The following is a 10,047-nucleotide window of genomic DNA, read 5'->3' as shown; positions in this document are numbered from 1 at the left end:
TAGACAAGACAGTTTGAATGAGGATTCTTTTTGCCTCCAAAGACAGCAATTTCCCCCTCCATCCTGCCATTCTACTAAGCAGACTGTCAACCAGAGGTTGCAGATTTTCTCTTTTAAGCTTACTGAAGTGTAGAGGAAGTCCTAAATACTTAACAGGAAACTTCCCAGCCACACATTGAAAGATATCTAAGAAAGGAGCAAGTTCATCCTCTACCATGTTAATAGCCATCAATTCACTTTTATGATAATTGATTTTCATCCCTGATAATTGTTCAAAACAAAGTAAGAGTCCATTTAAGATTTATGGCATTTCTTTAATTTTTTTTGCAGGATGAGTAATGTGTCATCTGCATACTGCAGACTAATCACTCCCCCGGGAACTAAGTGTGGACATAATCCTCTGATCATGCCACAGGACGCGCCCTTATTTATCATTTTGGAAAAGACATCAACCACAAAATTAAAAAGGAGAGGCGCAAAAGGACCCCCTTGCCTTAAACCTTTACCAGTGAGGCAAAAATCTCCCTCGACATCATTTACCTTAACCCCAACAGAGCCCCCTTGGGTAATCTGTTTAATCATAGAGATAATTTTCTCCCAAACCCTCTAAGATGTAGAATTTCATAAAGAAAGCATAGATTTACTCTATCATACGCCTTTTCTTAATCTATTTTGAAGACTAAACCTTTCTCTTTTTTCCTATGCACTTCATGAATGATCTAAAATAAACCTACCCTTAATGAAAGCACATTGTTGTTGGGAAATCAATCTGTCAATCAACAAGGAGAATCTATTAGTAATGACCTTGGTAAAAATCTTAAACACACAGTTCAACAGACTAATAGGTCTAAACTTCCTCATTTCTTTTGCATCATCCTCTTTAGGAATCAGGGTTATCATAGCAAAATTTAGTCTGTAAATGTCTAATCTATTATGATACCAATCATCAAAGAGCTCAAGAAGATCTCCTTTAATAATGTCCCAAAAAGATTGGAAAAAAAAGGAAAGATAGTCCATCAGGACCAGGTGCCCCTTCAGCATAAGACCCAAACACTGCATTTATAATTTCTTCCTCAGAGAACTCTTTTTCTAGTTCAAGATTTTCCTGTAGAGTGAGTTTCTCTTCAGGAGAGAAGAAGTCATTGTGAACCTTGTGGCCGTGGGGCTTTATTAATTTAAAGCCGGGCACTGCTGGAGCCTTCTGTCTGAGAGAAGAAGTCATTCATTAATCTAATATCATGTCTTTCTTCCTTCTTAAACAACTCCTTGTAAAACTCAGTAGCTATTTTGAGCATGCCTTTTTGGTCAGTTACAGGGTCATCTGAACCCTCTAAGACATTAATTCTTTTCTTCCTTCTTCTTTGGTTAGCTACTGCATGAAAATAAGCTATATTCCTATCTCCCTCCAGGATATTTCTATCTCTGGATCTCTGCCTAGCCTTTGTCTCCTCAATGACCCAATAAGTATTGAGCTCAATGAGTATATCTTCTAGTCTTTTCCTACTTGGTTCATCTAAAGGCTGGGTTTCAGCCAAGATATCTAAAGTATCATATTCCTCCATGAGTTCTTTTTTGTGTTTCCTAATATCAACCTCTAAATTAGATGATTGCTTTTAGATTCGTAGCTTGAAGCAGATTATTTTCGAATAAAAGTATGTGCATATTGCGGAATGGTTGAGTAGTCTTAGGTCAGTCAGTCAGAACTGAGGGCAGCGGAGTTAACAATCCGCTTCTGGATAGATGAATTTTTACTGCACGTTGGCAATCCGGGCCGGCGACGCGTAGGAGGCGCCCATAGAAAAAGACCCGCCGGGCAAGAGCATACAGGACGGGCGGGCGGGGCGTGGTCCCAGAAAAATCCGGAAATAGAAAGGAGCCGTCACCGACCGGTGGATCGATCCGCACGCAGGTCCACACGGCGCGGCCCCGCACACAGAAACACGCGGCGTCACGCAAAAAGACAAGCAAAGCCGGCACCACACCAACGCTGCGGTGGGACCCATCCGCGAATCCCAGCCCACCAGCTGCCACTCTCCCTATCTACTCTACTCGCTTTCCCGTTCCGTTCTCCCCGCCCGCGTACCCCGCGGTACAACGCCACACACGCGCGCGCGCATCCCTAGCTTCCTACCGCCTGCCTTCTAGTACATCATACCGCGTTGGACCCCAACCTCCCGCCGTGTCCCCCATACCTATATAACACTTCCACACCCTCACTTCCACCTCCAACCTTCACCTTCAGCGACCTCCTCTCCCATCCCCCCACGATCAACTCCTCCTCACTCTTGCAAACTCGAGCAACTCCATCATCCCCTCAGCTGCTACTCTTCGATCGAGCTCGGCGAGTCTGATCTGATCATGAGCACCTACGTCACGCCCTTCACCCCTATCCCCTCCTTCTTCGACGCTCCCGCCGTCGCCGGCGACTACGACCAGTCCTCCCTCATGGCCTTCCTCATGAACGACGACTTCACCACCGACGCCCTCTTCGCCTACGCCGACAACACACCGCCCACCACTGCTCCAACCTTCTCCGCCGCGCCGCTACCACCGGCTCCCCCAGCACCACCTACGACCCACGGCAAGAAGCGCGCCCTCACCCCAACAGCAGCCGACGAGCCCTCCACGGCTGGCGCCTCGCGCTCGGCCACACTCAGGAGGAAAACATCCCCGCCGGCCTCGCCCGCCAACAGCGGCTCCCCGCCCGCGGGCCGCGGCGGGGGCAGGCGGGTGTGGGTGCGGGAGCGGAGCACGGAGTGGTGGGACCGCCTGAGCAGCGCCACCTGCCCAGACGCCGAGTTCCGGGCCGCCTTCCGGATGTCCCGCGCCACCTTCGACGCGCTCTGCGACGACCTCAGCGCGGCCGTCGCCAAGGAGGACACGGCCCTCCGCGCCGCCATCCCGGTCCACCAGCGCGTCGCCGTCTGCCTCTGGCGCCTCGCCACGGGGGAGCCCCTCCGCGAGGTCTCCCGCCGCTTCGGGCTCGGCATCTCCACCTGCCACAACATCGTGCTCCAGGTCTGCGCCGCCCTAACCACCGTCCTCCTCCCCCGCACCATCCGCTGGCCCGTCTCCTCCCCCTCCCCCGCCTTCCACAACACATCAGGCATCCCCGGCGTCGTCGGCGCGCTCTGCACCGACCACGTCCCCATCGGCCCGCCCAAGGACGGCGTAGCCGACTACTACAACCGCCGCCTCACCGAGCGCAACAGCAAGACCTCCTACTCCGTCGCCGTGCAGGCCGTCGTCGCCCCCGACGGCGCCTTCACCGACATCAGCATCGGCCTGCCGGGCTCCCTCTCCGACGCCGCCGTCCTCGACCGCTCCGCCCTAAGCGCCAGCACCCTCCTCGGGCCCCAGCGCCGCCTCGTCGGCGGCGCCAGCTACCCGCTCACGGACTGGATGCTCGTGCCCTACGCGCACCGCAACCTCACCTGGGCGCAGCACGCATTCAACGAGCGCCTCGCCGCGGCGCGCGCCACCGCGCAGGCCGCGTTCCGGAACCTCAAGGCGCGCTGGCGCTGCCTGCAGCGCCGCGCCGAGCCCAAGCTCCCCGACCTGCACAACATGATCGGGGCATGCTGCGTGCTGCACAACTTCTGCCAGCGCAGCGGCGAGGAGATCGACCCCGAGCTCCTCGTCGACCTCGACAACCACTTCGCCGACGAGGTGGTCGCGGCTGAGCCCGTGCGCTCCGCCGCGGCTGAGAAGGAGCGGGACAGGATCGCGCACGACCTACTACACGGCGGACACGCAGTCACATTCTTTTAGGCTTTAGCTGTCTTTCTCTTTGTAATTTTTTTTTTTTGAGATCCTTTCTCTTTGTAATTTGAGCTACTGGAGGGGGCATGGAAGACTCCCCCAGTAGTACATCACAACATGCAGCTTTCAGACATTCTTTTATGTAGTAGTATGTTCCAAGAACACAGATTCATAAGGCACTCGCAGAAAATGTAGTGCAGGCAAGTATCCAGGCAAATTTACTGTAAGTATTATCATCATGTGCAAGGAATTTACAAGATTCATGTGTTTACATAAATGACTTTTCAGTAATGGACAACATTTTCAGTGCCATGACATGAGTACATGACCTGCTATCAATCTATCATCATGTGGTATACATCTCGTTTACTTGACTGATATGTACAAGGCACAACCTGAATTGCCCCAGACAGGCCTTATTTGCTAAACAGCAAGACCCGCAACAAGGTTGTTGGTACACTGATCTTACAAGCATAATGCTATGAGGTGTTCCAGTTGGAAATCCCTCTCTCGGTTGCTACACTTGAGTGAATTCCAACGCATTTCCATCCGGGTCTCGTGCAAAGATCGCTGGTCGCCCGGATTTGCTGAGCGTGTAGCTGATTCCTGCACCCAGTTAGGGAGTAAAAATGGTCATGTGTTGTCAGGGACAATGGAAGATAGAGAAATGTTCTGTGAAGCTAATTAACAGTCTGTATTAAGAACCCAGCGTATTGAAAAACACAAAGAGCAATGCAGATTAAATAATAAACATTATAAAGAGAGCAGGTGAACCGGTAATGTCAACTAAGAGAAACAAGTTGTAACATAAATCATGAAACGGTGGACACGGGTCTTCTCCTCTTATGTCAAAAGGATGGGAATGTGGCTACCAAAGTCATGTTTGAGACTATTATAAATCCACTGACCAGACTTCTAAATAATAATCTGTCAACATCAGTCAATCAGTATTGAAGTGTTGAGTCAACGATAACATCAAGACCTCCTTACACCTTGCAACAATTTGCTATAGGATGGTTACTTTAAACCAAGCACAAGCCTTTCACGAGTAAAGACATACAGTTTTACACAGGGAGGCTTCCTTGTTTGTTGACCATGTCTCCCACACAAATACCCAGACTAAAGCTACAGTTTTTTTTTTTTGGAAGAACCATACCGCAGTCTTAATAACTCCACTCTAACAGTACATGCTGATATAGTTATGTATATCCCTATAACCATACTATCATGGTAAACGCCATGGCACAGTTCTACAAGTTCAATTTTGAGTACTGTACTAGTATTGATCCACGGGTTACGGCAGTTCATATTTAAATTGAAAACTTATAGTGTTGATACATGAGTGTGTCCAGGTCCTTTTGGAGCTTATGTGTTCAGTTGCAGACTTGTAGCCGTTGGCACCTTTGTGCTACTTATGGAAGTAATGTAAGGCTAGATGTTCTACTACCAATTACGGAGGTCGCCAAGTAGAGAAAAAAAAAGGTAGTAAAAAGGGTCATGTGTTGTCAGGAACAATGGAGGATAGAGAAATTCCGCGAAGCTAATTCACACTGCACAGTGAGAACCCAGCGTATTGACAAACACAAATTTTAGTTTAGATTAAATAAACGTTATAAAGAGAGCAGGTGAAGCAGTAATGTCAACTAAGAGAAAAATAAGTTGTAACATAAATAATGAAATGGTGGACATGGGTCTTCTCCTCTTATGTCAAAAGGATGGGAATGTGGATGCCAAAGTCATGTGGGTGTAATACGTTTGAGATTATTATAAATCCACTGACCAGACTTCTACAAGATTATCTGTCAACATCAGTCAATCAGTGTTGAAGTGTTGAGTCAACTACAACATCAAGACCTGCTTACACCTTGCAACAATTTGCTATAGGATGGTTACCGTAAACCAAGCACAAGCTAGCCTTTCAAGAGTAAGACATACTGTTTTACCCAGTGAGACTTCCTTCTTTGTTAACCATGTCTCCCACACAAATACCCATACTAAAGCTAAAGTTACAATTTTTGGAAGAACAATACCGCAGTCTTAATAACTCCACTCTAACAGTACATGCTGATATAGTTATGTATATCTCTATAACCATACTACCATGGTAAACGACATGGCACAGTTCTACAAGTTCAATCGAGTACTGTACTATTGATCCACGGGTTACGGCAGTTCATGTTAAATTGACAAATTTAACTTAATAGTGTTGATACACGAGTGTGTCCAGGTCCTTTTGGAGCTTATGTGTTCAGTTGCTGACTTGTAGCCGTTGGCATCTTTGTGCTACTTATGGAAGTAATGTAAGGCTAGAGAAAAAAAGGTATTTGCCCACTGTAGCCGGTGTGTTTATTCGCAACAGGGAAAAATAGAGTAAGAATAAGGAAATACCAGCTTTGTCGAAAACTTCTTTCAATTTCAACACATCTTTGATTGCTATACAGGTATGACGATCACGTCCACCATGCTCTGGGCGTCCTGTCAGTGGATCCGGATTTGGCAACTCCATCAAGTGGATCATCTCAGAGCCAACCCAGAGCCAAGCACCTCTGTACGGTAGCTTGTCATTTGGCCTAGCAAGATTCACCTTAAGACCTGAATGACCAACAATATTGTTTTACTTTACAAGCAGTGGATACAAACGTATAATATGTACAAGTTAAAGTAACTCACCAAGGATGTCCTGGTAGAAGGCTATTGACCTTTCAAGATTTTCACATAGTATTCCAACATGGTGAATACTAACAACTCCATATTCCGGTTCTGCATTAAACATCAGAAGTGATTTTCATTCAGACTGAGGAAAATCATGGAACTTTGACCAAAAAATTTGGTTAAGACCGATAGGACTGCAGAATGCTCCAGGACGTTAAGCAAATTAAACTTTTAATGGTCTCCTTGTACAGAGAGGCCAAGGCCTACTTAGCACTTGTGTTTTGATGTTGGAAGTATTCTATAACATGCAAGTAAAATCTAGTGAACACTGAGCACTTATAATTTTAGAGAAAATGTACACCATGTACATTGACCGAGGTGGACTTTGTTGGCAACCCTGGCTACTGTTTTCTGTTAAGCAAGAATATAGTTGAAACAGTTGCAGTTACAATTTTGCTAATTCAGTACCACCTACTACAAGCATGTTGCTGTCTGAGGTTTTAATACCTAAAGTATTGGCATGGAATTGCGACTTTCAAAGAACAATTTGTCAACGCTTACGTTGCTAGCGAAGTTGTGTAGTCCTCTAAATTGACCCTCATCTCAAAAAGACAAACACAAATAGCTTCCAGAATTGGATCTGCAAGCTAATACAAAGTTGCAGTTTGCAGATCCAATCCTAGTCGTACTGATCTAACTTCACATGAATAAGTTTATTGGACATCCATATCCCAAACTGAGGGAGCAAAACATCGTCCCCCACCCCCAAAATGTGACAACAATTACCAACCACTCAAGTACTCAGCCATATGTTTCCACTCCACATATTTGGTAATCCTGCAACTAATCATCTAAAAACATTGGTTGTGCTCCATCAACCAGCTAAATACAATTCATATAGGGAAAGGTACGTTTCTTCTAGGCAGATTTGCTACCTCTAAGAGAACCAAGAACTCACCCTGGAACTGCTCCTGGGCCGTCAGGGCCTGCTCGCCGCCGGTGGCCACCGACATATGGGTCCGGATCCGGCGGTGCGCGGCGGCAGAGTTGGCAGGATGCGTCTTGACCACAGCGCAGGCTTTCCTGGAGCAGGACGGGGAGAGGAGAGGGAGAGAAGAGAGGCACCTCATCGCCATTGCGGCCTTCCAAGAGCTTCCTACGCTTCGGTTCCTTGCGTGGGCTTTCTGGGCCTGTATTATTTTGTGTGGCTCCGGCCTTCTCACCTCTCACTGTCCCTTTCCTATATTGTTTTTCCCAAATTCTATTTACTGCCAGGGCACTGTGTTGTGTTACAGGGTGCTCCCCGCCCGGGCCTCACGATTTTCATCTAACGGTGTACCTAAAGCGGTTGCTTTTCTGGACGTTTGTGGTCCACGTGTGGCCAGGCTGTCATCACGAAATAAATTCACGGATCGTGGTGGTGCTCATTTGCATCTCCGTCTCCAAACTCTAGAAAAACCAGAGGTGGTGGTGGTGCTCATCCGACGACGCGCCCGCACAGCCCCGGCGCGCTCGACCTCCGCCGGCGACTCCTCCGCCCGGCCACGGCGCGCCCGACCTTCGCCGGCGACTCACCCGCCCGGCTCGGCGCGCCGTCCTTCGCCGGCGACTCACCTGCCGGCCGGCGCGCCCGTCCTTCGCCGGCGACTCACCTGCCCGGCCCGGTGCGCCAGACCTTCGCCGGCTACTCACCCGCCCGGCCCCGATGGAGGCGGCGCTCGACGCCGTCTTCCTTGCGGCGGATCTCCACCGCGTCGGCCAGATCAGGTACCTCCAGATCCCGTCGATTTGGGCAGATTTTGAGCTACAAATTGGTGAGCTATCATAACGGATGTAATTTTTGTAGTGGGATCATGTACTTTTCTACATTTTTTCTCAATTCTGGAAACAATATTGTAATTGGATGTAACTGTAGCAATTGTTTTCCCAGTTTTGGATGTATATTTTTGGAATTGGATGTACTTTTCCTATATTTTTTACATTCCAAAATAATGAAGGTTTGAGATGTAATTTTTCCACAATTCTAGATGAGACTTACGACTTCGGAATGTAACTTTTGACATTTTTCTACATCCAAACTGTCGAATGGATCAAGGTGTCAAACACTAGTATGTTTTGTGATCCTAGTTTCGGTACATGGATGTATTTTTTTATCTCTTTTCTACATGCGTCACTGCAATTTTTACATCCCAACTATACCACAAAGTATCTGTTATCTGTTGTTTTTGAGAATGTAATTTTTTCAGCGGTAGATAATTTTTTTTTAGCAAGAATGAACGAGAAGGGCCAGAATTATTCTTTCCTTTTGGGAGACGGGGGACCACTGCATGTGATTAGTGGGGTTTTCTGGTAGACGACAATTTTGGACGGGAAAGACCTCGCCCATCGCTGTCAACTTGCTATTTTAGGAAAATTTAAGATTTAGACAAGGAGAGCACTCCGGAAGACTAACCGGTGCTATAGCACCGTGTAGCATCGTCCAAATGTTTTTCTGGTTTCTCTTTTTAGTGCCCACGGGATTAATTTCACGCCTCAGATTCGCGTTTGTCCAAAAAACAAAAATTCATCCCAAAAACATGCTCTCGAAATTTATGACGCTGGTAGATACAGAGAAAATAACTATTGAGTTTTGTAAAACTTTTTTCTGAAGTTGTCTCCTTCTACATTTCTCTTCGCTTTTTATGAAGAGGCAAAGACTAACGCATTTTCATTTTTCTTCTCCTTAACACTTCGATAAATAAACTACGGGATTAATTTGAAAGTAATTTTCTAGTCAACGGTATGGCCATAGATTCCCGATTAAGTTACCATCAAGTGACCATATAAATCACGAGCTAATTAGCTTAATAATATAAAGTGTTGGCTTCCGATGTAGTCTTTGGGATATGATTTATGTAGCTTCATACTTTATTTTTATTCAAAAAATATAGTGGTACACGATTGGATATCTTTTTGTTGAGCTCCGCCATGATCTAAGGAGGGCGCCATGTCACTCGGTCACATTACTTTTTTTTTTTAGACGGAACACATGATTCCATTAACAGGTAGACACAGCTGACACTACACCACGGTATAGATATAGGGGCACTTGTCCTAGTGGCACTTGTTAAAGTGCCCCTAATAGTAGTCAATTAGTGGAACTTTTTCGAAGTGCCCCTAATTGTATAACTATTGGAGCACTTCTCAAATGCCCTAATATGTGTATACCTACTAGGGCACTTTTTGAAGTGCCCCAATAGATGTATACCTTTTGGGGCACTTTTAAGTGACACAATTGCTCATTACTCACCTGAACAACTATCACCTTTAGCTCACTTGCCGGCTGCTGCGACACCACTGCCAGCCCGCCGCGCACGCCATCGTCGTCCTCCTCGAACGCGCAGTCGTAGAGAGTGGTTGGGTAGAATACGGGCGAGAGACGCGAAAGGGGAGGAGTGGACTTTCCTGCCCCGTCTCTTAGGGCATCTCCAACAGGACGACGCAAACGGATGATAAGCGACCGTTTGCATCCGCTCGAGCCGAAAATGCGTTTGGAACACGCTCCAGCGGGCGATGCATAGTGACCGGGCCATCCGCAGCGATGCAAACCCAGCGCATATTTGCGCCTGGGATGCGTCGCGGCGGACGCTGCAC

The 10,047-nt window shown here is 47.3% G+C and overlaps 2 protein-coding genes across 2 annotated transcripts; one reads left to right on the top strand and one right to left on the bottom strand.

The window, feature by feature from the left end:
* Positions 1-2,358: 2,358 nt before the first annotated feature.
* LOC124646637 (protein ALP1-like) lies at positions 2,359-3,793 on the top strand. Its single transcript, XM_047186729.1, has one exon. The coding sequence runs from the start codon at positions 2,359-2,361 to the stop codon at positions 3,769-3,771; it is 1,413 nt and encodes a 470-aa protein (XP_047042685.1). The 3' UTR covers positions 3,772-3,793.
* Positions 3,794-4,095: 302 nt separating this feature from the next.
* Positions 4,096-7,596, bottom strand: LOC124708981 (glyoxylase I 4-like). Its single transcript, XM_047240617.1, has 4 exons — positions 7,373-7,596; positions 6,433-6,522; positions 6,151-6,354; positions 4,096-4,368 (listed from the first exon to the last, which is right to left on the bottom strand). The coding sequence occupies exons 1-4, from the start codon at positions 7,548-7,550 to the stop codon at positions 4,280-4,282; spliced, it is 561 nt and encodes a 186-aa protein (XP_047096573.1). The 5' UTR covers positions 7,551-7,596; the 3' UTR covers positions 4,096-4,279.
* Between the last annotated feature and the right edge of the window lie 2,451 nt (positions 7,597-10,047).

The sequence above is a fragment of the Lolium rigidum genome, chromosome 4 (assembly GCF_022539505.1).
Source record: "Lolium rigidum isolate FL_2022 chromosome 4, APGP_CSIRO_Lrig_0.1, whole genome shotgun sequence".
Taxonomy (NCBI): domain Eukaryota; kingdom Viridiplantae; phylum Streptophyta; class Magnoliopsida; order Poales; family Poaceae; genus Lolium; species Lolium rigidum.
This window is presented reverse-complemented; position numbering and strand designations above follow the sequence as displayed.

Bases quoted from the DNA above. Each gene is read 5' to 3' on its own strand.
- LOC124646637 (XM_047186729.1), top strand. From the start codon at position 2,359: ATGAGCACCTACGTCACGCCCTTCACCCCTATCCCCTCCTTCTTCGAC.
- LOC124708981 (XM_047240617.1), bottom strand. From the start codon at position 7,550: ATGGCGATGAGGTGCCTCTCTTCTCTCCCTCTCCTCTCCCCGTCCTGC. The intron at 6,355-6,432 runs GTGAGTTACTTT...TTGGTCATTCAG, and splicing joins CTTCTACCAGGACATCCTTG to GTCTTAAGGTGAATCTTGCT. The intron at 4,369-6,150 runs GTATTTCCTTAT...AACTGGGTGCAG, and splicing joins AGAAGTTTTCGACAAAGCTG to GAATCAGCTACACGCTCAGC.